This window comes from Castor canadensis, chromosome 14, assembly GCF_047511655.1.
Source record: "Castor canadensis chromosome 14, mCasCan1.hap1v2, whole genome shotgun sequence".
NCBI classification, from domain to species: Eukaryota; Metazoa; Chordata; class Mammalia; order Rodentia; family Castoridae; genus Castor; species Castor canadensis.
This window is the reverse complement of record NC_133399.1, coordinates 15,929,563-15,957,083: the sequence shown is the minus strand read 5'-3', so window position 1 is coordinate 15,957,083 and position 27,521 is coordinate 15,929,563. Positions and strand designations below refer to the sequence as shown.

The following is a 27,521-nucleotide window of genomic DNA, read 5'->3' as shown; positions in this document are numbered from 1 at the left end:
AAATTCAAATTCCTGTGTGCATATCACACAGCTCTGTTGATGCAGAGAAGCTGCATCAGTCAGATGCAGTTGTGTTTAAATCATTGTGTGATATGATGAATGCTTCTCTGACCTTAGTTTTTTTTAAAGTATTTCTCCAAAAAGCAAATGGTGTTCCAAATAACCAGTCAGTATGATTAATGACTAGAGGACCTTCGCTAATTTTCTTATTTCATTTTATTTTACTGATTCAAAATATGTTCTTTTACAAGTTTTAGAGACACAGTGATCAGATGTCTTTCTTTCACCTTCATCCATCCTAGTCATTTAGGAGCATCATCTGTTGTCAGAAGTGTGTGACATGACCCTTCAGAAGACTTGGCTCAGCTGAGGGTATGAAGCTGATTCCAGTCTTATGGATGTTTTTGTCTGTATCACTTATTATAAAGCATTAAAATAATTAAATACAAATGCTCTTCAACATCTAACCATGTTGCACTGCCATAAGCCTTATGCCCTTCAAGCATGATTTGATTTGTCTGCTGGTCAAGCATTCACCATCCTGAATTTACCTGGGAGTCCACATGCACTTACAATCTTGTTCAATATGAACACAGTCTTCATCCAGATGTTCCAAAGGTTTAGAAGCTCTTGTGTCAAAATCTTAGACTTTAACTGAGTGTTGTGATTGTCAGTGTGACTTGGCATGTGACACATGGGAAATAGTGGTATAGAAGACGTCCTTGGTATTCACACACAATAGCATCTATGCTGTAAGACTGAAATGGTAATTTTCATCAAGGAATGGGAGAAAGCCTTAGGAGGATTAAAACTAATCTGGATTGACTTTCAGAAAGATGTTGGTAGCTCTAGAATGCATAAAAGGTACATGAAAAAAATGCCTGCAGAAGTCAATAGAAGAGGGGAGCAGGTTTTTGAGAGTGAACAGAATATGTAAATCCCCAGGCACAGAGACCTTGGAGATAACCATCACCTGGGAAGGAGAGGGAGCCCCAAAAGCTGAAGAAAATGGTCAAAGTTCATGTTGGAGTAGTTCTATTTCATGGCATGTGTTCACATGAAATGTATAGTTTCCTGGCATCTTTCCATTTGAAAGGAATACTTATTTGCCAATTTTAAAATCCATGTAGTGCATCTTAGAGTTTTACTTATCTACACTGTAAGTAAATGAAGTATAGGGACTCTCCTGGTGTTTCATTCAAAGATTTCAATTATCTTTTTCTCTTTTGCCTCATTAATGTTGTGAAACTGGTGATTAACCTGGAGAGGGGTAAAAACCTGAGGCCAGTGACTCCAAGGAAGGCCCATGTTGAAGGTTCAAAGGGAGGGCAATGAAGTCCTGGTGGGTGCTTCCTGGGCATCTGATTTCCTTTGTGTTTGCCCTCCAGTTTCTCAGAGCAGTTGTAGAAGAAGTGGTCACAAGTTGCAAAAAGGGGACTAAAGCAGGAAAGTGGGAGACACTGGTGCACTTATGATTGGGATCTGTGCTTTCTAAGGATGTGTTCCCAAATTATTTTTAGGATAGGGTTTTTGTGTGAGTAGTGTTGCTGGACACAACATGTATCATGCACATATGAAGAAAATCTGTACTTTTCAGTTTTTTTTTTTTTTTTTTGGTGGTAGTAGGGGTTGATCTCAGAACCTCCCACTTAGTAGCCAGACACCTGAGCCACTCTGCCAGCCCTATACATGACAAAGATTGGTGGAAGTAATCTTCTGGAGAAAACTTTTGGCATTGGACAGTTTACTTTGGTGAGAAACTAAAAGTGACCCGGGTGATAGTGTTCCTTTGGTGTATAGTAAGGTATGGAAAATCATAAAATTCCATCAGTTGAATTGGGGAGGGCAAGAATGGTGGGCTTCCAGAGTTACATCCTTAAGTGTCCCTATCCATTCACCAGGGAGTGATTCACTCTTGGGTTCTATTTCAGAAACATGTGATGCTTATCTTGTGACCTCGGTTTAAGCACTCTGCTTGTCTGATCTAGCTCAAAAGTTAGCTTTCCTTTTCTCTTCTTTTGTAGACTATTGCCACCACATAAGTAATACCGAATAATTTTCTGCATGCATTAAATAATTGCATTCTCTTGTTTGGTGAGTTTTTATTTTCCGTGTGAAAAACTGACAAATTCCTGATTGTGACATCACGGCCTCCTCCAGTTCCACTGGGGCGTGTCCTGCCATTCCCACTCCTTCTTCCGTAAGGTCCTGGGTAGTCTCCTGGGACACTGGACCTGGAATTTCCAGAGCACTCTGGAGACCCCATATTGAGGAGAAAGAAGCAGGCGGAGTCCGTCCAGTATTGGAAGAAGCAGGTGCCTGGTCTGAAAAACCAGGACAAATTGTGCTCAATGCATTGGTCCTAAGGCTAACCAATCAGAGACGCTTATATTTGGCTGCCCGAACTGTCCAATCAGGAGCGCGCATCTTAGGAGCTATCGGTTGAACAGTGCTCTGCATCTTCTTTCCTGGTGCCGCCATATTTGGTACCCTCTTCCGCTGCTGAGAGAAACCCAGGTAGCTCAGCGTCCGTTGCATTGTGTCCCTCTGACTGCAGGAGCCTGGGATGCTGCTGGGAAGCCCGGAGATGGTGAGATTTTGCCCGGGGTGGCGGAGCAGGGGCAGGGGACCGGCCGGAAGGGCGGTGGCGGACGCGGCCTGTCGCGCGGTCCCGGCGTGCGGTCCGCGTCTGCCACCGGCTCCGCTGGGCCCTCGCTCCTCTGGGCCGCAGGGTGGGGCTGGGCCTGAGCCGGGAAGGGTCGGTCCCCTGTGTGATGTGAGCGGCCGCCCGGAGCCCTGTGGGCAGCTGGGCCCCGCGTGTCCCCAACGACGCGGTGACAGCGGTCACAGGCGGTCCTGCCTCTTGCGGGGTCTTGCGCTGGGAGTGCGGGAGCTGGGGCGGGGGGGTGGGGATGCTGTGCGATGGGGTTCCCGAATCTCCTTCTCGGCGGCGTATGGTTTTCCTCAGTCCTCAGAGTCTGGAATGGTCGTGTAAACTCCGCTATCTGTTCCCAGGCCATGCTTCTGAGTGCTGGTCATGAAACCCCCGTGCCTAAACGCCCCGGAAAGGGCGGGCCCCGAGGACGGTGGCCGGGGTTGGAGGGGAGGGGAGAGGACGCCGCAACCCTCTGTGACGTCATGGTTAACGTCCTCACTGTTTCTATGTCTGTTTTTACAGAGGGAAAGCTGATGGATGAGTACAGACCATATCTGGGGTGTTGTAGCAGGGGAGCCCCGGGTGCAAGGTCCCCAAAAGTTCTAGAGTGAGGCAGAGGGAGGATGTGCTTTCTAGGTAATGTTAGAAATATCTTTAGGAGGGGGAAGAGTCGGGGAGGGGAGCAGAGTGGAGAAATGACCCAAACAATGTATGCACACGTGTATAAGTGTGCAACAACAACAAAAAATATCTTTACGATATTGGGGTGTCACAAAAGAGATGACACTACTCAGAAGTCAGTAGGGAAGGCAAAATTTACTTCTGCAGAAGGTTGCACCCCACCAGGAAGTCTGGGAGGTACGCACACGGGGCAGGAAGCCCGCAAGGGTTTTATCTGATGCCATGCTGTCCCTCTCCTGCCCCTGGATTGAGCAGGTTTGGGGCTCACAGTCTACCCAGCTGGCTAGTTAGCAAGGGGCCAGATTGGGAGTGGTCTTTGGGAACAAAAGTTTAAAAGTTTTGAGAAGCAATACTGTTCTTGATTATCAACTCTGGAGCCACGGTGTCTATCGGAATTCTTGCCCTGGCCCAGCTGATGATAACAACCCTTTGTTCTTTATAGAAACTTAAATCAAGTTAAGCAGAGTCCATGTAGTGGACTTAGAATTTTATGAAGCGAGTTAGAGAGACTAACATTTGTAACTGGTGGTTACTGATTAAATACTTTGAGAGAAAAGACCCACCCTAAGTTGATTCTCACAGTAGGAAAGAACAGCAGTAGAAATTAGGTCAGAGGAGGGGGTATTGAGGGGCATCTTCAGGTTCTGGACAGAGGACTTTGTCCCTCTGCTGTCAAGGTGTCTTAGATCTGCATGGGGCCAAGCATGAGGAAATTTTACTTTATAAGTGTTTTATTTCTCCTGATGCATGAGCTCACCATTTTTGAGGCAATTGTGGGATTTTGGAAAGTGTGTCTGTTATAAAAAGAATGGGGCACTAGAGTAAGTGTAACAGGAAGGGTGTTTGTACTTGCCTGCTGCTCCTCAGCAGAGAGTTCTGGGCGATGGGACTTCTTTAATCTTTACCAGGATTATAAACTGGGGGGGGAGGGTAAAGTGTACATCTCCAGCTCTTTGTTTTACAGACACTGAGTTCATGTCCTCAGAGTGTAATTTGTGCCAATTGAGAACATGAGAGGGGCGGTGTTAGAGAAAGACACCTTGGTTTCTGCCAAATGAAGAAAAGACTTAGTGTATTTGGGTGATGATGTGGGCATGTAGTATCGTAAAATACTTGGTCTGTGTCCCAGTTTTAGGCATATGGGTGCTATCCCCTCCTCTGGAATTTCCTGGGGTAATAAGAGTGTCTGTTTTTCATAAGTCCCTTTGTAGGCAATGTTAGAATTTACTGCTGGTGAAAGAGTGATGTCAGAAGGTTTAAGGGGCCCCCTGAGAAATGTGGGTGAAGCTGACTGCTTCCCTTGTGTTGCTCTTGTAGTATTTTGTTTCTATAAAATAGCAGGTTTTTTTTTTTTTTTCTTTCTTGTGGTATAGGAGGCATAGGAGGCCTTTCCTTTGCTAAGCAGGTGCTCTCTTGCCCTTTTTTCCTTTGGTTATTTTGTAGATAGGGTGTGGCTTTTTGCATAGGCCAGTGTTGGCACCTTCATCCTATTTCGAGATTCATGCTGTAGTTGGAATGATCCATGTGCACCACCACACCCAGCCTTTTTCTGTTGAGATAGGGTCTCATAGACTTTGCTGGCTGAACTTGAGCCACCTCCATTCTCCTGATCTCAGCCTCCTATGTTGTCAGGATTATAGGAATGAGCCTTTGGTGCCTGGCTAAATTTTATTTTTTTAACTTATTTTTTATTAGCATAAAATTAATTGTCCAAAGGGGTTTCATTGTGATATTTATAACATGTATGTAGTGTACTTTGATCAGATTTATCCTGTCCATATTGCTGTTTCTTAATCCCCTTTCCCCTTTCTTCCTCTTTTTAAACAGTTTTTGGTAGGTTTCATTATGCTATTATTATTACGTATATACACACACACACATAATTTTATAGTATTCATACTCCCCCACACCACGCCACCTTTCTCCTGTCCCCCACTTGCTGTTTCCTTCCCAACAGTTCCGTTTCCAGTTGTGTCATATTAATTTATATTCCTTAGGTCTAGATTCTGCACATGAGCAAAAACATAGATATTTGCCTTTCTGAGCTTGGATTATCGCTTAACATGTCCGGTTCTAGCCATTTCACTGCAGATGACACAGTGTCATTTTTCTTTGTGGTTGAATAATGCTCCCTTGTATATATGTACCAGTCTATTCAATCATGGGTTCTTGGGCACTGAGGCTGCTTCAATAGCTTGACTATTATAAATAGTGTTGCTATAAATGTGGTAGTACAGGAATCTCCTTTGTTGATTTGCATTTGTTTGGATATATACCCTAGAAGGTATAGCAGTGTCACATGGAGTTCTATTTTTACTTTCTTGAGGTACCTCCATAATGATTTCCATAGTGGCTGGACATTACATTCTCACCAACTGTGCATGTTGGTTCCTCCCTCCCTCCCTCCCTCCCTTCCCCCAAAACCAATACCCACAGTAGCCAGCATTTGTTTGTTTTTTTTTTTTTTTTGGCCGTGGTGGGGGTGGGGTTAGGGTTTGAACTCATGGCCTCACACTTGCTAGGTAGTTGCTCTACATAGCTTCAGCCACTCCACCAGCCCTGTTTTGTGTTGGGTTTTTTTGTGATAGGATCTTTGGAACTGTTTGCCTGATGTGGCTTCAAACTGCAATCTTGCTGAGTTGGTAGGATTACAAGTGTGAGCTATAGGTGCCTGGCTTTAATGCACCTATGATTAGCATTTTCTTTATGGCCAAAGGTGTTGAACATTTTTTCATGTATTTGTTAGCCATTTGAACTACTCCTTGTGAGACCTATTTGTTTGATTAGTTTGCCCACTTATTAATTGGATCATTTGTTCTTTTGGTGTTTGTTTATTTTTATTTTTGTAGTACTGGGGTTTGAACTCAGGGTCTACACCTCGAACCACTCCATCAGCCCTGTTTTGTGTTGTTTTTTCAAGATAGGGTCTTGCCGAACTATTTCCCCGGGCTGGCTTCAAACCACAATCCTGCTGATTTCTGCCTTGTGGGTAGCTAGAATTACAGATGTGAGCCACTGGTGCCCAGCTTGGTGTTTAATGTTTTGAACTCTTTATATATTCTGGATATTCATCCTTTATCCAGTGAATTTCACGCAAATATTTTTCTCCCATTCTGTGGGTTGTATCTTGATTCTGAAAATTGTTTCTATTGATGCACAGAAGCTTTTTAATTTCATGTAATATCATTTGTCAGTTCTTTCTCTCTTTCTTTTTTTGGTGGTACTGAGGTTTAACTCAGGATCTCACACTTACTAGACAGGCACCCTTACCACTTGAGCCACTCTACCAACCTAATTCTTGCTTTTATGTCCTGAGCAATTAAAGTCCTATTTAGAAAGTAGTTGTCTGTTCCTATATCTTCAAGTGTCTTCCCTACATTTTCCTGTAGTTAGTTTCAAAATTTCAGGTCTTACGTAAAGATTTTTTCATCTGTTTTGAATTGATTTTTATACAGGATGAGAGATAGAGATCTAGTTTCAGTCTTCTATATGTGAGTATCCTGTTTTCCCAGTACCATTTGTTGAAGAAACTCTTTTCTGCAACATATGTTTTTGGCCCCCTCATCAAAAATCAGATGGCTGTAACTGTGTGGGCTTATTTCTGTATCTTTGATTTTGTTTTTGTTTTAGTACCTTGTTTTTGTTACTGTGCCTCTGTAGTGTAATTTGAAGTCACCTATTGTGATATCTCTGGCATTGGTCTTTTTTGCTCAGGATTGCTTTGGCTATTCAGCATCTTTTATGCTTCCAAATGGATGTTTAATTTTCCTGTGTCTATGAAGAATGACATTGGGATTTTGATGAGGATTGCATGAATCTGTAGCTTGCTTTGTGCTGTATAGCCTTTTTCACAGTATTGATTCTGCCAATCCATGAACATGGGAGGTCTTAGTCAATTTCTTCCTTCAGTGTTTTATTGTTTCAATTGTAAAGGTTTTTTCACATCTTTAGTTAAGTTTATTATTTAAATGCCATTCTGAGGATTGAGCTCAAGGCCTCCTGCCTACTAAGCAAATACTCAAGAACTGAGCTACATCCCCAGACTGTCCTAAGTTAAATTTATTCCTAGTTTGGTGTTTTTAGGTTTTTTGTGAATGGGGTATTGTCCCTGCTTTCTTTCCCTGCCTGTTCATTTCCCTGCCTGTTTCTGTCTGTCTTTACAGTATTGAGGATTGAACCAGGGCCTGCTGCATGTTCTCTTACTCATTGAGCTATGCCCTCAGCCCTTTTTTGTTTTTTATTATTTATTTATTTATTTATTTTTAAGACAAGATGTGGCTACTTTTGCATGGGCTGGGAATGGGATTCTCTTGCCTCTGCATCTCCAGTTGTAGGGGTTACAGTTGTGTTCCACCATGCCTGTCTTTTATGTTATTTGAAATTGCTTTTATGTCTGTCTATCTGTCTCTGTCTCTCTCTCTGTCTCTTCCCTCCTCCCTTTTTCATTTTATCCCTCCCTCTCCCTGCCTGCTTCCATCTTATCTCTTTGTGTTATATAAATGTATTTTGTTTTAATATGAGGTCTAGTTGTTTAGAGTGAATATATAGGTAAATGGAGGTGTGGCTCAAGTGGCAGTTGGTCTGCTTTGCAAGCATGAAATACTGAGTTCAAACCTGAGTCCCACAAAAAATAAAAATAAAAACTTTGATCGCATAAATAGCAAAATGATGAATTTTTGTAAATTAAGATAGTGTTGTACAGCTTTCCTATAATCCATTCACTTTTAATCCTGGACTAGGAGAGGAAGGTTTATGTTCAGTTGCCCTGTACTATCCAATCATGGGTGTTTTGTGAGTGGAGTGATAGCTTAGGAAGTTTACTGTGATTTCCCCCTTACAACAGACAATGATGTATGGAGTTTAAGGTTGATACACCAAGTAATAGTTGAGGTGAGCTGTAGAGAGGGCTTTAAATTTGGAGTAGGGTTAGGATTTTTCCTTGGATTCAAATTTCAGCAGTGCCAAAAAAAAAAAAAAGGTTAGATGGAAAAAAGGGCTATTAGTGTCATAAAATTGTTAGGTAATAGCATAGAAGCTGGAGTTTTTGTCTCCTCTTTGGAAAATTGTGTATTGTAAAGTTTCACTTCTCATATTAAGATGTTTGATTCATTTGGAATTGGTTTTTTTTTACATGGTGGGAGATAGAGATCTCCTTTCTGAGTCATCTACACTTGGACATCCTGTTTTCCTAGTACCATTTGTTGAAGAGGTTGTCTTGGCTCCAGATGTGTTTGTGGTGCATTTTTGTATTATCAGGTGGCTGTAGCTGTGGGCGCTTACTTCTGATGCCCCTATTCCATTGTCCATGTATAAGTGTTTTTGTTAACTGTGGGTCTGTAATCTAATTTGAATTCAAGTATTGTGATACCTCTAGGATACCACAAGTATGGAACGAGAGAACTGGAATGCCAAACATTACCCTCCCTGATGAGACACTAGACACCGTGGAGTCTCATTTTGTTCCAAATACCTAAGAAGTGCTTAGAGAGTCACTGTTTCAAACTTGATCGACTCCTAGGAAGTAGTTGGCAGAGGGTACTGGGAAGCTCGGATTTGAAGTCTAGGGACTTGTTGACCTCTAGACAATCAATCTTTTGGGAAAGAAAGGCTCAGTATTTCCTTGCTTGGGTTCCCTAACAGCCATGACCCTGACTGGCCACTAGACAATAGAATACAGTATACCAGGAAGGGCCATGGCAGCAGCAGGGCCTTGGTACCTTTGGTCTAGTGTCTGTTCTGACTCAGTGACATCTTCCACAGTGATATACTTCCTGTGTGGGAGACAGTCACATCTATGCCTACCTGCCAGTTGAACAGGGACATTCACCTAGGCTGTCACCTGCTGCTCATCTGGCACTTGGAGAGACTTTTCAATCTATCCAAGGGCCAAATGAGACTGGAAACACAGAAAACAACATTGGTCCCATTGCTGCTGGAGCTTGGAACCACATTGGGAATTTCAGTGGATGTTGGAGGGATTATCACCACAACTTGAGTATACAAAAAACATCCTGATAAATATATGAAAGCCTAAATAAGATAGACACCATTCTCCTAGATCTCAATATACAGGTCGATTCTTTATCTGCCATGATACTGCAAAGCAGGTGTGCCCTGGATATGATCACTGCTTCCCAGAGTGGAACCTGTGCCACTCTAGAAGAATATTTTGTGGTACTGGGGTTTGAACGCAGGGTCTACACTTCGAGTCATTCCACCAGTCCTTTTTTTGATGTGTTTTTTCAAGATAGGGTCTCGTGAACTACTTGCCTGGGCTGGCTTTGAACTATGATCCTCCTGATCTCTGACTGGTACCAGCATAGCTCTTTCGGATCGGGATCACTTGGGCCACTCTGGGTCTTTTCTGCTTCCATATGAATTGTAGGATGAAGTTTTCCATTTCTGTGTAGAACATCAATGGGAATTTGATGGAGAATGCATTGAATCTTTAGATTACTGTTGGTAATATAGCTGTTTGACAATTTATTTGTTAAATTGTTTATTGGTGGTATTGGGCAAGTGCTTCACCACTTGACCCACTGCCAGCCCTTATTTGTGTTAAGTATTTTCCAGATTTGGTCTCCCAAACATCCTGTGCTGGCTTTGAACTGGGATCTTCCTGATCTCTGCCTCCTGAGTAGCTAGGGTTAAAAGCATGAGCCACCAGTACCCACATGGCTATTTATTTAGATGAGAACCTTAATGCAACTGTGGATGGATTTTCCTCTTGAATATTAAGGAGGTGTGGGAGGAGGGAGATTCTGCAGAGGGAAGAGGGTCAGCAGGGATGCTGGTCTCCCAGAGTTAAACCCTTAGGGGTCCCTGCCTCAGCACCAAGTAGTGATGCACTGTGGGGTTCATTTTCCTCATTGAATCTGTCACTCATATTTAAGAATATGCTTATCCTAGTGAATGTGGGTTTTCCTTGTGACCTTGGGTGAAGCTGATTGCTTGTCTGAGCAAAAATGATGTATGTTTTTTTCCCCCTGATTGCTTGGTAGAATATTGCTACCATATGGGTGCATTTTCTCCATGCAGTGAATGATTGCATTCCCTTGTTACCATGTTTTCATTTACATAGGTACAATGGGTAGATTGAGACATAAGGTGAAAGTCTTGGCCAGGAAGACAAATCTCCCACTTACCCCCCATTTTTCAAGGATGACATCAGCCCCTTCATTCTCTTCCAGAGTTTCAGACCTGCCTTAGGCAACCCTCATTATCTGAAGTAATGGTTGTTTCATAGGGTCTGACAATTAATACCGTTCATCTGACTCTAGCTGAGGGAGTTCTTTTAGTCTCGGGGGAGGGAAAATAGTAGGGAGGTCTTGGAATGAAATACCCTGAGTTGCTCAGGTTTCTGTCCCTACTCGTGAGTGAGCTTCCTTGGACTGCACCTGTACAGTGAGAATAGACTTTAAGCTTAGGAACATGTATTTTTAGTGAGTGTGGGTTTCCTGTGAACTTGGGAGAAGCAGGCTCCTTCCTGGAGCTCCTTCCCTTCTCTATTCTTGTACAATCTTGTTTCTGTTGAACACCAGTTTACTTAAGTATTTCAGAATTTTCTTTCATGATTTGAGCATAAGATAATGATTTTCTGGGCTTTGGACCTGAGTGGATAAAATGACAAGGTCTGAAGAAGCAAAGCTCATACTTAGAATAATTTATTTGTTTCATAGAAAATGTTTTTTGTTGTTGTTGGTGGTGGTGATGGTCGTGGTTGGTCTCTTATTTTGGCAGAACTGGAGGTTAACTCAAGATTCCCTGCTTGCTAATCAGGCACTCTACCACTTGAGCGCATCTTGTAACCCTTTCTGTGATGGTTATTTTTGAGATCAGGTTTCCCTTTATTTTGTTGGAGTCCTCCTGAACTTTTTGCTCCCTTGCTGACCTCGAACCCCTATCCTCCAGATCTCTACCTCCCAAGTAGCTAAGATTATAGGTTTGAGTCACCATGCCTGGCCCATAGTATTTTTTCAATGCAGTGGTGAGAATTTTACCCAGGAACTCACACTTCAAAAGTGCTCTAGCATTGAGGTACCTCCCCATAGTTATCATAAGTTTAAATAAGAGTATAAACATGAAAGAAATCATCACACAGTTAAATAAACAGCCCATAAGCACTTCTGGTATATCTCCCTGATCTTATCTAGGTCTGTACTTCGTAGTGACCACAGGATGGATTTTTTAGACACTCTTTATACCTTCATCATGTGCTTAACACTAAGCAGAGTTTTTCTTGATTTTGTTTGTTTGAGATTTTTAATGAACTCATAATATTTTTACACCTTTTACATCAGTGCTGAAAAGATTTTTTTTTAGTGTGGCTTCTTTGCCTCAGTCTGTGCTCATAGGATGGTAGGTAAGACTGTAGTTCAAGCATTTGACAGGCTCATTCCACTGCCTATGTGGTGTAAGTGTTGCTTCAAGTTCCTTTTTTATGTTGCTGACAATGTTTGACTTTGTACCTAGGAGCTATTGAAAATATTTTGTTCTTGTTGTTACTGTTGGTGGTGGTGATGGTGATGGTATGGGGGTTTAAACTCAGCGCCTCACTGTAGCTAGCCAGTCACTCTGACACTTGAGCCACTCTGCTAGCCCATAACTTTGTTTTTGAAGGCAGGGTTTTGCTATGTACCCAGGCTGGCCTTGAAATAACACTCCTTTTGTTCCACTTGCCTAGTGATGTGATTAAAGTGTATGCCACAGCCTATATACTTTGTTTGATATAATTTTTGGGTTTTTTACTTGTTTTGGAGTACTGGGTGTTTGAACTCAGGGCTTTGAACTTCATAGGCAAGATTTCTACCACCCATTTGATGTACACATCTTTTTTTTTTTTTTTGGTGGTAAGGTGGATTGAACCCATACCCTCACAGTTGCTGGGCAAGCGCTGTACCACTTGTGTTCCATTCCAGTTCATAAATTTTTTTAACAGAAAGAAAAAAAGTCTGTCTAAGTAGATTATGGATAAATTCAAACTTAGTAGGAAATTGTTCCAGTATGTGAATTTGTCTCTGACTTCTTATGTATATATATTTATTAATGTCATTACAAATACTTGGAATAGTCTAATTCATACTTGTCACCTAGTCTTAAACACCATCCTTTGTCTTCCATTTACTCTGACATTGAGCATTTTACTTTTGTGGTCCTTCATGTTTTATGAACTTTCCCTCCCTTTCTGACTTGTTCAGGTACTCTGTAATACATAAATGTTATTGTATTGGACATTTCAAATTCAGTTCTTTGTAGTTACTATATAGCAAAGATAATGGATTATTTTATTGTGTATTTTTAGCACAAATGAAAGGATGATGACTTTTTACATATTAATTTCATGATGTAAAGTCTTAGATGTCAGAGTCAAGAAGACTTGTTGATTTAAAGTTTGGTTTTTTTCTTGTGTGACCAGGATGTCCTCTTCTATGTGCTTCCATTTCTGAACAGGTCACTGAAAGTGTGTGACCCACTTCTTTTTTTTTTTTGATGTGTGGTAATAGTATTTAACACACAACACTTCTTTAACTTATGTTTCCCACATCAAAAAAAGGTGATCCGAAACTTAGGGCTTCCTTCCTTGGGAGCTTGCTGGAGACTCAGACCACCTAAACATGTGCCCCTAGGCATCAGTTCTTACCTTAGACTCCCTGTTAGTCTCAAGGAAACTTCCAGGCCAGGCTTCTTTCTCTGATCTCTCAAGACACCTGCTACCTGCTTGAGCTGCCTGCCCTGATCTCCCATGTCTTTTAGTAATGTGAGTAACAAATAAGCCTTTGCATGTCCCATTTGTTTTGTGTCATGTCATCATCAGTGTCAACATCAGAACTCTTCCTCTGCATGTGACCGTGGGAGTTTGGCAAAAGATACCTCTGTACTTTCATTGTATCTTGTGTTTGACTTGCTAACCTACTCTCCTGCATGATAGCCAGCATGGGCTTGCCTTGCTGGGTGGGGTGGGGGACCCTCTTGTTCTGACCTTTTTTTGTATTGCTACTGAGTCTGTGACTTATGACCCAAACTGTCACATTATAGCAGAGACAAACATAGAACTTTGAATATTTTCCCATATACTTCATCTTTAAGTATGTTCACAAAAGAGTAAAACTTTTCAGTAAATGAGTATTAAAGGGAAAGTATTCTGGGTGCTTTCTTTGCCTCAGTATGTTTCACAAATGCTGGTGTCTGAGTTGAGGGCCAAGTTATTTACTCATTCCTTACAGTGGTCACTGTGTTGGGGCTTTTCCAAGGTTACTTTTCATTGTTGTGAAAAACAATGCATCTATCTCCAGGTACAAATGTAAATATATTTTGTGGACATTAGAGAAAAATGACTGGTCTGTTGATTTCATTAAGGATCAGATTACAGGAAATGACAATGGAGGGTATCAACTGAGCCTCCATTCAGGTATAACTTTACTTGTGTGGTATGGTCTTCAACACTTAACATTCTATTTGTCTATTTTCTCTACCATGGCCATAGATATTATTTAATATATAGTATGTAATTATGAGTTGCTAGTGTTTTGGTTCTTTTTTGTTCATGTGTTCTTTCATTTTTACTTTGCACACTAATTTTTTATGTATATATTATACATGTATTTTCTTTATTCTTGGTGTTTTATCTGGCTTAATTTTCCTATATTTAAATTTCTCCATTTCTTACGGCATTATTTATTTGGGAGTGCTGGAGTTTTGAATTAGGACTTCCCACTTACTAGGCATGCACTTTGCCATTTAAGCCATACCTCCAGCTCCTGCCTCTTATACCTTTTTATTTCATGAGGGAACTTTAATCTAACATCCAAAAGGCTATTGACTGGCTTTTCAGAGTTTTCAAGCTTTGTCTTCATTAAATGTAGAATATATGTCATAAGCCTGTTATTCATGGAATTCTTACGTATAGTTTGACAGACTGCTGACAAAAGTCATAAAAACACAAAAATTTCAGATATGAAAACTTCAAATTCCCCTTGTGCAATATACTCCTCTGATGATGCGAAGAAATTATTAGTCCCATGTCTTCATCAGTTACGGTTGAATTATTACGTGATCTGTTGAATGTTTGAGTTTAGTTTTTTTGAAAGTTTCCTCCCAAAAAGCAAATGGTGCCTCAAAAACAAGGTAAAAGTTTTGATACTCCTTCCAAATCAATGATTGTATTGTGCTTAAGTGATAAGGTGCAAAGTTTCGATTTTTTTTTTCTGTTTTTTTCTCTCTCTTTTTTTTTCTTGACACCTTGGGGTTTGATTTTTTTTTTTTTTTTCTTTTTGGTGGTGCTGGGAGTTGAACTCAGAGCCTTTGCATGCCAGGCAAGCACTCTACCACTGAGCTATATCTCCAGCCCTAGATTTGTTGAAAGGCATAGCATGTTGTTAGCAGAGGTTGGTTGTAAGTATGAGAAAAATGAGTCAAGCATCTGAAGTACTAAAGGTAAATAACATGAAATAGACTGTAGTTTGTGGTAAGTACTCTTAATGTGTACAACAGTAGTTTTGTTACAGCAATATAGTCTATTTCCAGAGATTTCAATTTATGGCAACTCAGACTAACTGTCCCTGCAGTGTAGGTAAATTTGACTATTCTAGAGTTCTGACCTCTATATCCTGAGCATTCCTGTTTTTTTCTCTCAAAGGGGATCCTTGGAAACATGAAGGATCTACTATATCGTCTATAGAGTAGAGGGAAATAGTGAATGTTTCCAATATGTACCACCCTGCCTTTTATAATAAAGAGATTGTGATTTCTCCCACTTTGTACAATGCCTACTCTGCTAGGAATCAGTTTTCTGCTTACATGAAGGTGTATTAACAACTGGGTTTCTTTTCCTAATCTATTTGTTAATCTCTGTGATAATAGTATAGTGTTCCAATAGTGTAGTTTCAAGGTCCCTTGGTATATCAAACTGTCACTTCTTGTTTCAAAGATTGTAAATGTTAGATTTATTATAACCACTAGACTTGGTAAAGTAGGTTTCACTAACTAGGTGTGAGTTTGTGTCTGTCTGTTCTGTAGTATTGGGCTTTAAACTCAGGGTTTCACACTTCCTAAGCAGGTACTCTGCCACTTGAGCCACACCTTATTAAGCCCAACTAGGTACTTGGTCGTTTTTAATTTTTATTTGTAATTTTGCAGGACCAAGGTTTGAACTCAGGACTTCACACTTGCTAGGCAGGCTCTCTAACACTTCAACCACTCTGCCAACCCAAGATATATTTATGAAATTATAGAATTTTGTACATATATGTGAGAAGTGACCTTCTCTTGGTGACAGTGAACTCTAACCACATCCTTACCCTTACTTCACTGCCTTTCATATTATAAGCAAATAAAACTTGTAATGTTTTTACATTACCCCAGTGAATTAATGGATTTAGTAAATGATAGTATTTAATAAATGTGTTCTATAAGAAACAAGGTATGAAGAAACAAACTTCCAAATGTTACTTAGTACAAAAGAAGTGCTCAATTTCCAAAGTAACAAGTTGGGAGAAGAGGTATTAAGTATGATATATCAGAATGCACCAGAGTGTATATTGTGTACTGATCAGGTGGACTCCCTTTGAGTATGTCAGAACCTTGAAGTGATTTACAGGGACAACAGGGCTTAAAATAGCATATTAGTGGCATAAACCCTTTGCACTTCTTTATAGTTACCCTGGTGAAGTTCATTCCACATACCAAAAATGATGACCTTTGTTTAGAAGCAGTTCTTCTTTCTTGGGGGGAGGCAATAGTGCGGTTTGAATTCAGAACCTCTTGCTTGCTGGCCAGGCACTGTACCTCTTGAGCCACTCCACCAGCCCGGTTTTGTGTGCAGTATTTTTGAGATAGGGTCTTGCAAACTAGTTGCTCAGCCTAGCTTCAAACCATAGTCCTCCTGATCTCCGCCTCTTGAACCAGTGGGACCTTGCTTCAGAACATTTGAAACACAGCTCTGTATTAAATGCTATGAATGAGTATGGCTCCAATAGTTTGAGTCTCACCCTTCCTCTGGAAATGATGTGGAATATTTTAGGAGTCAGTGACCTTTGAGGATGTGACTGTGACCTTTTCTCTGGAGGAGTGGCATTTGTTGGATGGTTCCCAAAAGAAGCTTTACTTGGAAGTGATGCAGGAAACCTTCAGGAACCTGGCCTCTATAGGTAAGGATGACATCATTGCCTTACTTAGTCAACCATAGAACAAATGTCTGTCACTCATTCATGCTGTCTTATGAGGTGAAATATGGAAAGGGAACATTTTGATGAATGTACTAAGAATAATCCCTTTTATTGTTGGGTAGTCACAGTCTAATAATGTTGTAATTATTCATAATGATAGTTTTGGTTTTTATTTTAGGAAAAGGAGAAGATCAGAATTCTGACAGCAACAGCAAAAGTCCCCGGAGAAATCTAAGGTAATTTGCACTCACAAGAGAACACAATTTCCCTCAGGAGTTGTAGACTGATAGGAGGTATTTTAAAAAGCACATGATACCAAAAAGCCTAGGCTCAAATTTATTTCATCTCAGAAACTTTCCTCAAAAACTGCACATACTTACAGCATCCATACTTGGAAAATTTGAAAACTGAAATATCCCACTATTGGACACATCCTGAACTCCAACACGATGCCCCAAGTGACAGTTTCTGAAAGCTTAATGGACACAAAGTTCTGTGAACAGAACTTTAAAATGTTGTATTAAATTACTTTTACACTTTGGGTACGATGTATATTTGAAACCAAAATGAACTTCCTGTTTAAACTGGATCTTGACTTTAAAATACCTTATTATGTACTTGGAAATATTTTGATATCCAAAACAAGTATCCCAAAAATTCTCCATACAGAATACTGATTGTTTTTAAATGTGATATAGGCATTAAAATAGTTAAGTTGGAAACAGTATGAGGAAACCAGATATGGCTGAGGGTCTGTGGCTCTCACCTGTAATACTAGCTACTTTGACGATCTTAGAAGAATTCCAGTTGCAGGCAAACCCAGGCAATTAGTTCATGAGACCCAATCTCCAACAAAATACCCAAAGCAAAATGGACTGGAGGAGTAGCTCAAGTGATACGGCGCCTGCTTTGCAAGTGCAAAACTCTGAGTTTAAACTCTTAATATGACCAAGAAAAAATAAAAAGAAACCTGATATGAATACATCCGTTTGGATCATAGCTGTCTTCAAGCCATTCTTTAAGGCATTCAGTCTATTCATGTTTAAAAGTTCTTTCAGGGATTGAGTCAGTACTTCTCGTAATAAATCATTACTAAACAATCCATTAGTAATGCGCTTCTTTCTTACAGAAGTAACATGATAGGAAGACTCTGTGAGCATAAACAAGGTGGTCATTGTGGAGAAATCTTCAGCCAGTCTGTAGATCGTATTCTGAACATTAAGACTGCTACAGATGGATCACCATGTGAAAGTGGTGTGTGGGGAGAAGCCCTCATTGGTCATTCATCCGTAAATGTGCCCCTCAGAGCTCACGTTCAGCACATACCATATGAGTATCAGGAATATGAGAAGAAGCTGTATAAACATAAGGAGCGTGGGAAAGCCTACAGTTATTCCCAGTCCTATCAGAACTATGAAAAGACTCACATAGGAGAGAAACCCTATTTATGTAAGCAATGTGGGAAAGCCTTTCGTTCTTACAATTATTTTCGAATGCACGAAAGAAACCATAGTGGAGATAAAGCCTATGTGTGTCAACAATGTGGGAAAGCCTTTAGTTCCTCCACTTATGTTCAAATACATGAAAGATCTCACAGTGGAGAGAAATCCTGTGTGTGTAATCAATGTGGGAAAGCATTCTATCATCCCATTTCTCTCAGAAAACATGAAAGGGCTCACACTGCAGAGAAACTCTATAAGTGTAAGCAGTGTGGGAAAGCCTTCAGTAATTCTAGTGGTGTTAGAAGACATGAAAAGATTCACACTGGAGAGAAGCCCTATGTATGTAAGCAATGTGGGAAAGCCTTCACTTTTTTAAGTGGTGTTAGGAAACATGAAGCGACTCACACTGGAGTGAAGCCCTATGTATGTAAGCAATGTGGTAGGGGTTTTTGGAATCACAGTTACATGCAAAACCATGAAAAGATTCACAGTGGAGAGAAGTCCTATGTCTGTAAGGAATGTGGGAAAGCCTATAGTTCTTCTAGTTACCTTCAAATACATGAAAGAACTCACAGTGGAGGGAACCCATGCATATGTATACAATGTGGCAAAGCCTACTCAACTCCCAGTTCCCTCAGGGACCATAAAAAGATTCACAGTGGAGAGAAACCTTATGAATGTAAACAATGTGGGAAAACCTTTAGTTCTTCTAAGTATCTTAAAATACATGAGAAAACTCATACTGGGCAGAAACCGTATGAATGTAAGCAATGTGGGAAAGCCTTTCGTCTTTCCAAGTACCTTCAAGTACATGAAAGGAGTCACACTGGAGAGAAACCCTATGAATGTAAGCAGTGTGGGAAAGCCTTCAGTTCTTCCAGTTACCTTCATATCCATGAAAGAGCTCACAATGGTGAAAAACCGTATGAGTGTAGGGAATGTGGAAAAGCCTTTAGTTGTTCCAATTACCTTCACATACATGAAAATATTCACAGTGGAGAGAAATCTTACATGTGTAATCAGTGTGGAAAAGCTTTCATTTATCGCAATTCCCTAAGGAGACATTATAGAACACACAGTAAATAGTAACTATAAATAAAGAATGTAGGTAGGCTTCATTACCATTGCCTTTCTAGGAAACAGTAGAACTCATAGTGGAGAGAACTTTTATCAAGGCTAACCATGTGGGAACATCTCTAGTCATCTGGGTTCAATTCACAGATTGAACACAACATGTAAAGAAATCTTGAATAGAAGAGATGCACAAAATCTTCAGTTGGCACCCATGTGCACATAGACATGCATCAAACCTTGGAAAGTCCTGGTTGTGTTGCTCAAGTTTTAGAGGGCTTGCTTGGCAAGTGTGAGGCCTGTGCTGCCAACAACAACAAAAAACATTAAAAAGGGGGGTATAGAAGGGAATAAAAATCCTGTAAAGATAAGAATGAGAAGAAGGTTGTCAATTGTATCAAGTAGGTTCAAAGTGTCTTGTGTAAATCACTCATGTAGAATTCTATAATTGCAAATAATATGAAAAGCTTGCTGCAAAGTAATTTATGTAGAATTACTCCAGAATACACGACACCAGAAGGAAAATGATCTAAAATTGACAAACAGTTTTTCTGTAGCTCATCTTAAAGTTGAATTATGGACTATGTATTTCTGACTTTGCTCTTAAAAATAGATGTTTCATGTTTTCTTTTAGCAATAATGTATGAACTTAATAGGTAGTGTCTTTTGAAACACTAAAGGCAATAAAGTTTTGCCTTTTCATTTTAAATTTGACCCATGCCTGAATTGTAATGTATTTGTAATATGACAATAAGTGTAATTTGTAAATATTTTTAAAGTAATAATTCTGCTTGATAGGCCATAATTGTTGGTGTTTTCCTACTGGCCTCATGTGTCATATTCTTAACTGTTACCTGTATACACTTTTTGTTAGAACAAATGACGCTTTTATGTGTCCTTTGTATATCTTACTTCTTGATGTATATTTTAACTAAGATTTCTGTATGCGTTTTTCAGAAAGTTCAACTGTTTTTACCCAACTGGTAGATTAAGAAGCATTATCTTTTTAAAATTGACACACAATTGTGGTACATGATGTTGCCTTGTGATGTTTACATATATATTTACAATATGTCTCAGTTAGATTTACTCTGGCCATCATTCTTCCTCTTACAACAATCTCAACAGGTTTCATTCTTCTGTTTTCATATATGAGCACTGAATATGTGCACCATATTCTTCCTCATTCTGTCTGGACATTCTTTCTGTTTTTTGGTGGGATTGGAGTTTGAACTCAGGGCTTCATGTTTGCAATGCAGGTGCTGTACTGCTGGAGCCACACTTCCAGTCCTATTTTTTTTATTTAATGTGAAGATACCTAGAAATACTCCACCATAGCTAGTCACTGTTGGCTCATGCCTGTAATTCTAGCTTCTCAGAAGGCAGAAGTCAAGAGGATCGCAGTTTGAATCCAGCTCTAGAGAAGTAGTTGCCCAGGCCCTGTCTTGAGAAAACACATCACAAAAATGGGCTGGGAGATTGGTCCAAGCTGGTAAGAGTGCCTGCCTAGCAAGTTTGAGGCCCTGAGTTCAAGCCCTAGTGCTGCCAATCCCCAAATCCCTTCACAATCATAGGAGATGGGTTCTCAAGAATCGTTATTATCATGTGTTTTCTCCTGCATTTGCTTATATGAGAAAACTTAATTTTATTTGTCAGTTCTCCTTCACTCATGATAACAAAGACTCAACATCCTGGTGTAAGTGTTTTTCTGCCAGAGTCTACCAAAAACATGTCTTTTACCACCTAAGATGTAATGAGTTAGAAATCTCTCCACATACCATAAGTGACTGATTTATCATTAAGAGCATTCTCCACACAAGCTCTACCAAGATTGGTGTTAGTTCTGTGTAGTGAGCTGGCTCCCTCTACTGGGTGCACTGAGAGGTGCATGCAGTTCTGTTTTGCTGATCTGATAGTCCTAACCTGGAAGGCTGGAGCATCGAGAGGAGTGACAGGAAGTATTATTCCTGCCCTATGAGTAAGTGCACTTAATGACAAGAGGAACTTCATTTTTAAATTTTTATTTCATGTTTCTTTTTTTTTCCATAGTACTGGGGTTTGAATTCAGGGCCTCACTGTTGCGAGGCATGTGCTCTACCACTTGAGCCACTCCACCAGCCCTCATTTTCTATTTTTGATTCAAAATGTTCTATAAGTTTTAGAGCCATGGTTCTCAGACATTATCTTTCATGTTGATCCATTCTAGTCATTTCAGTGTTGTCAGAGGTGTGTGACTTGACTCTTCACAATACTTGGCCTAAGAGAAATGGAGGGGATGGAACAATCTAGGATACAATACACAAATACATGGAAATGTCATAGTAAAACTCCCTATATAGATATCTTAAACAAACAATAATGTCTTTTTTTCAAAAATGGAAAACAGGAAGATAAACAGATCCTTTCTGGGAGTTTGTACCAGTGGGAGGGGGAGTATGTAAGGAAAGGGTGTTGGAGGGTGAATATAGTGGAAATATTACATAGTCATGTATGAAAGTGGAAAAATGAGACCTGTTGAAACTATTCTAAGAAGGGGGAGAAAGAATGATGGAGGGGGTGCATTTAATTAGATATATTGTAAACACTTTTGTAAATATCACAGATGCACTCCCAGTACAATGATAATATGGTAAAAAAAAAAAATTCAAAACCTTGGCCTAGCTGAGAATATGAGGTTGACTCCCGTCTTATGACTCTTTTTGTCTGTTCAACTTTGAAAACATTAAGGTATTTTGTAGAATGTATTGTACACCATTCTGTGTAAATACACATGCTCTTAAACCTCAGTCATGCTGTGTTGTTATAAGCCCATGGTAAGATGAAAATATCCTAAGTTGAACATACACTCAGTATAACTTATCTACAGAACCTCTAATGTAAGGCCAATCTCCTGTGAACATGCTGAAATCTCACATTTTCTCAGTGTGTTTTCTCATATGTTTCATACATCATTGAATATAGTATACAATATGATGTCAAGTTTTATGCGCGCTGGCATGAGAACAGACTTTGAAAATTGAAGACATTTTCTTCTGAGCATATTTCCCATCAGTTAATGTAAAAGAAGTAAGACCATCATCAGTCGGTGATCATCCTTACCTCAAAGTGTTACTGAAAGTCCTTTCTGGACGCTGAGGGAAGAGCACACTGCCAAGGATAAGGTTTGGTAGAGGACACTGCAGGGAAAGGAAGTTGTAGAGTTCCTGCCTCCTAACCTTGAAGGCTGCACAAAAAAAATAGAGTGACTCTGAGTCACCATCCCCAGGGATTGGGCAAGGATAAAACGGGAAGTGTGTGTTTCCCAGGTGTGGAGTTACCGGAACAAAGGGAGTGAGCATCCATGAAGGCAAGAAAGGACAGACAGTCTTGGATAGCGAAACAAACAAGGCAAGGAGCAGCACAGGAAGCTTAGGTGAGCTGGGCAAGGAGAGAGTTTGTCCTCCCCAAAGCAAGTTTATAGACTTGCTTGCCTAAATGAATGTTACTGGGGGCAGGGGTTGAGTCAGTTTCTTGTCTGGGGTCACGATCTAAGTATTGATATCAGAGACAAGGAATGGATAGCAATGCAGCAAGATTTATTCAAAGCAAAAGTAACTCTTAAGGGTGAAAGGATGGATCAAGCAGGGCAGCTCAAGAGTACCATCCTCTAGGGTCTGTCTGCCTTCTATGTGGTTTGGGTCAGGCTGGTGGGAAAAACCTGGGCAAAGATGCTGGTGGAGTAGGGTGATTGGCAGATTTACTTCTTAGCTAGATGTTAAGTTACTTATATCTGACTGCACATGCTCCTACCGATAATGCATTGTTAAAATTGTATGCATGAGATACAAGTAATATTCGTGAAGTCTTAATTAGGGAAAAGAACCTAAAAAGTTACCTAAGGTGACAGATGGGCTATGCTGTTTTTCAGAAGTGGTTGGAACCAGTTATTGCCCCTTCCCCTCTTTGCAGGATGCAAGGGGCTCCAAGCGCTCCTGCCTTGTGTGGAGCTTGCCGCAAGGGGTGGGGTTGCTGTGGGGTGGGGTCCCTGTGTCTGCTCAGTGGTGCCCGGTTTTCCTGAGTCTTCATGGTTGGGGAAGGGTCATGTAAATTCCATGACATGTCACCAGGCCATGCTCTGAGCTCTGGCCATGAACCCCCAGAGTCCCAGGTTCTCTCCCGTATCACCCAGCACCCTGGGAAGGTGGCTGGGGTTGGAGGGGAGCAGACACTGACACTCTATACGTCAGGGTTACTGTCCTCACTTGTTTCTAGACCTGGTTTTACAAAAGGGGAGCTGATGAATTGGGGGTGGAGAACTTATTTGAATAGGGTGTGGGTGCAGTGAAGCCCCAGATGCTAGTCCCCAAGTTCTCCAGGGTGAGGTAGAGGAGGGCTTTCTAGGAGGAGCAAACAGGAGCAGAAAGGAGGTGGGAGGAGGGGTGAGCAAGGTTAGGTAGTTAGCTGAAATTAGTATAGCTTGGACAGAAGGTCGCTTGGCGACCTCCATTATGACCTCCCTGTGACGTAAAGGGTGAAAAGAAGGGAAAGCAAGACAGTGTGCAGGTTAGGGAACTGCAATCAGAAAGTTGCAGGCACAGCCAACCAGAATCCTGCTTTTTACACACCTAATTAGTATAGAGATTGAACAATGCCCTGAAGAAAATGGATAGAAACCTCAGACCATGTCACTTCCCTTGCACCATCTCTTGGTATCTCTCCTTGCTCTGGGAGCTGCACTCTTTCGGCACTTTTCTATCTCAATAAGCTCTCCTGCTTTACTCACTTAAGTCCTTGATTTTCATTCTTTGAAATCTTGAGATGCATCCGGTGTTCAGAGTACTCAGAAACAGAGACAGTATCAGATTCTGGACCAGAGAATGTTGTTCCCTGATGTCAGCGTGTCCTTAGGGTGAGAGGCAAGGACAAATTGTAAACTGCCTGAGGTTAAAGGTGAGTCAGAAATCCCAGGCCTGAAGGAAGGAGAGAAGCATGAGGAAAATTTGCTTTATAAGTGTTTTGTTTCTTTCCTGATCCTTTCATCTCCCCATGTTTGAGGCGAATGTGTAAATTGTGTAGTAGTTTTAAAGTTTCACTTCTTGCATTATGTTATTTAGTGTATTTGGAATTGATGGTTGTTAATGGTGGGAGATGAGGAACACCTTTCAGTCTTCTCCATGTGAACATCCAGTTTTCCTATTGCCATTTGAATAGGTTGTCTTGGTTCCAAATATGTTTGTGGTGCATTTGTGGGGGATCACGTGGCTGTAGCTCTGAGTGCTTATTTCTGATGCCTCTGTTTTGTGGTCTGTGTGTCTTCTTTAGTCTTAATGGTGTTTCTGTTACTGTGACTCCGTAGTCTTATTTGAGGTCAGGTATTGTGATACTTCCAGCGTTGCTCTTTTGGGTCAGGATTGCTTTGGCTACTCTGTGTCTTTTGTACTTCCATATGAATTCAGGACGGAGTTTTCTATTTTTGTGTAGAATGTCTTTGGAATTTGATGGGATTGGGAACACAGTAGTTTGTCAGTTTATTTAGATGAGAACCTTAATGTGACTAGGTGAATTTCCCTCTCTTGAATATTAAGGAATGGAAGGAGGGAGATTCTGCAGAGGGAAGAGGGTCAGCAGGGATGTTGGTCACCCTTAGGTGTCCCTTCCTTAGAACCCAGGAGTGATTCACTGTGGAACTCATTTTCTACATTAAATTTGTCCCTCAAATTTGAGAGTATGCTTATCCTAGTGAATGTGGGTTTCCTTGTGACCTTGGGTTCAGCATACCACTTGTCTGAGATAAGTTCAAATGTTTGCTTTTCTCCCCCTCTTGATTGCTTTGTAAAATATTGCTACCAAGTAAGTGCCTTTTCTCCATTCAGTGAATGATTGCATTCCCTTTTATCGTGTTTTTATTTTCTTGGTTACAATGGGTAGATTGAGAGATAAGGTGAAAAAGTCTTGGCTGTGGTGAGCTTTCTTGCACTCCTGTTCTCCTGACCGAATTGGGGGCAACTGGAGATGGAAAAAGGACAAAAGATAGACAAAGATGCAGAAAGTTGAGATTAGGTGTGCTGGGTGCTCGGATGGAGAGGCACAACAGCCTCATTACTTCTTTTCTCGTCTTTTACTTTGTTTTTCTCTATTCTTCAAAACCTTACTTCTAAAGTCTTTCATCTTTTTGTTCTTTCCTTAGACTTTCCTGAGACTTGCACTGTTCCATGTTCTCTCTTAATCTCTCTTAAAGTCTTGGCCCTCAGACTTGCACTGTCCCATGTTTTCTTTAATCTCTTTTATAACTCAGCAGTGGCAGCCTCAAAAGCAGCCAACCAATCAATCCAAACCAATCCCCTGTCCTCCTTCAGTGAGTCTTTTATATACAGTGATAAACAAGGTGGAGCAACAGTTCTCGGGGAGGGGCATGACATTGTAACGAGAAACCTTCCATCCTACTTCTCTGAAATTAAACATCTTAGAAAAAGCAGCTGTGCTGCATTTTACTCTCCTGTGCAGCTGGGGCCATGCCAAACTCAGCCTGCAGATTATTTGACACAGCTGTGCTAATGTCAAGTTCTCATAGGCTTCTCATAATCCACTCCCCACATTTGGCCAGGAAGCCAAATGCCTCACCTAAATTCTACAAGTGTGACATCAGCCCCTTCATCCTGTGCTAAGCACCCCTCATTCTCTGAGGTTATGGGTTGATTTGTGTGATACTGAGTCTGCAATTCCTGAGCACAGTTGTGAACCCATTTTCAGGAGGGAGAAGCACGAAGAACCCACTCAGTACAGTAAAAAGAGGATATTCCCTCTGCAAAGTTAGGAGGAAGTTCTGCTTAACTGCAATTATTCCCCATACTGGGCCAGGTGTACTGGTTGCAGTGGGAGAAGGGGAGAAAGATGGTCGGGGAGTAACTGACTAGTGTCTGTCTTTTTGCTCAGCTCAACCAAATAGGGAATCATTTCCCTGTCACTCAGGACCCAGGGGTGGGACTATGATCACTAGCCAATTGGGGACAAAGGAGCAGGGTTGACCAAGCTGTCCAGTCAGGGGCAACAGTAGAGGAGGGCAGGTGGCACTCTATGCTTTTGGACCTTCTTTTCTTGGTCAGTGGCCATATTAGGATCCTGTCTTAGCTGCTGGGAGGTATGCCAAGTGCCTGTGCCTCCTTCACTATGTACCTTCCATTGATGACAGGGGTAGTGGGGAAGACTCCTGGCAAATCCACAGTGATGGATGTTGGTGGAAGGGCAGGGGTGTAAGGTGATTCAGCTGGGGAGTAGCTGTGCCTGGGCCCAGGCCTCCTGCCTCAGGTCCAAACCTGGGCCCTGAGTCTGCTGCTAGCACTAGTCTTCCTAAAATTATGGGGCAGGACTGGGCTGCCAGACCTGAGTCCCAAAGTCCTGACTTGTCTCTATAGGCAATATGGACTCCATCCTGTAGCCCAGTTGGGCAGCTGGTTCCAGTAACCCCTATGCTGTAGGCCTGGAGGAGAATGATGGCACAAGGGTCATGGGGCCACTTCCTACTTGAGTGTGGAGTTTGTACATGGCAAAGTTTGTGGTTCATGGTTTCCCTTATTCCTTCATTCTGGGCAGGGCAAACATGATTGCCCTCAAATCCTTCCATCTGTTGCAGTCAGCTGTTTCTTCTTCCATTTTTTTTTAATACAACTGGGATTTGAACTCGGGCTTCATACTTTCAAATCTGCAAAGCAGGCACTACTGCTTCAGCCATGCTTCTACTCAATTTTCTTCTGATTATTTTGAAGATAGGGTCGCTAGAACTATTTTCCTGAGCTAGCCTTGAACCTCGATTGTCCTTATCTCAACCTCCCAGGTACGTAGGGTTACAGGCATGGGGTATCAGCACCTAACTTAGTTCTGGAGTTTTAATTCAGGGCCTAACACTTGCTAGGTAGGTGCTTTACCACATGAGCCACTCCACCAGCATTTTTTTTTTTTTTCCAAAACTGGGGCTTGGACTCAAGGCCTACACCTTGAGCCACTCCATCAGCCCTTTTTGTGGTGGGTTTTTTGAGATAGGGTCTCAAGAACTACTTGCCTGGGCTGGCTTCAAACTGCGAACCTCCTGATGTCTGCCTCCTGAGTAGCTAGGATTACAGGCGTGAGCCACTGGTGTCACCAGCCTTTTTTTATGCTGGTTTTTTTTTGAGATTGGGTCTTGTAATCTATTTGCCTGGTCTTGCTTTCAACCACAGTCCTCCTGATCTCTGTCTCTTGAGTAGGTAAGACTATAGACACGAGCTTCCGACGCCTGGCTTTGTTTTCTAGCATGGACCAAGGTGTCTGCGTCTGTGTGCTTCCATTTTTGGACAGAACACTGGATGTATATGAACCACTTTTTGTTTTTTCTGAACATTCAGTGATGGTATTTAACATACAATACTCCTTCAGCTCTTTTTGTTTCCCACATCAAGATACAATGATCAGAAATCTAGGAGAAATCTAGGGGTTCCTTCCTATATAACTGCCACAAGTCTCACATCGCCCAAACCTTTGCCCCGGGAGTTAATT

At 41.2% G+C, this 27,521-nt stretch overlaps 2 protein-coding genes across 17 annotated transcripts in view; both read left to right on the top strand.

The window, feature by feature from the left end:
- The first annotated feature begins 2,453 nt into the window (after positions 1 to 2,453).
- On the top strand, positions 2,454 to 27,521 carry LOC141416674 (uncharacterized). Of its 3 annotated transcripts, none has more exons than XM_074053842.1 (4): positions 2,454 to 2,590; positions 16,356 to 16,482; positions 16,679 to 16,736; positions 17,630 to 27,521. In XM_074053842.1, exons 1-4 carry the CDS (start codon positions 2,567 to 2,569, stop codon positions 19,026 to 19,028), a joined length of 1,608 nt encoding a protein of 535 aa, XP_073909943.1. In that variant the 5' UTR covers positions 2,454 to 2,566; the 3' UTR covers positions 19,029 to 27,521. The 3 variants fall into 3 exon arrangements, with proteins under 3 accessions (XP_073909943.1, XP_073909944.1, XP_073909945.1); XM_074053843.1 differs by having other exon boundaries at positions 2,463 to 2,590; positions 16,401 to 16,482; XM_074053844.1 differs by lacking the exon at positions 16,356 to 16,482 and having other exon boundaries at positions 2,517 to 2,590.
- The window catches only part of LOC109679014 (uncharacterized), a 65,680-nt gene continuing 40,615 nt past the window's right edge, over positions 2,457 to 27,521 (top strand). For 13 of the 14 annotated variants that reach the window (XM_074053841.1, XM_074053828.1, XM_074053835.1 and 10 more), the window contains exons 1-2: positions 2,510 to 2,590; positions 16,679 to 16,736. The gene's annotated coding sequence lies outside the window, so the exon portion shown is untranslated. Of the gene's footprint in view, positions 2,591 to 16,678; positions 16,737 to 27,521 lie in introns of all 14 variants that reach the window. The other variant, XM_074053829.1, reaches the window with a different exon arrangement.

Coding starts and splice junctions, on each gene's coding strand:
- LOC141416674 (XM_074053842.1), top strand. CDS start 2,567: ATGCTGCTGGGAAGCCCGGAGATG. Junction 2,591..16,355: donor TGCTGGGAAGCCCGGAGATG/GTGAGATTTTGC, acceptor GGAATATTTTAG/GAGTCAGTGACCTTTGAGGA. Junction 16,483..16,678: donor CAGGAACCTGGCCTCTATAG/GTAAGGATGACA, acceptor TTTTTATTTTAG/GAAAAGGAGAAGATCAGAAT.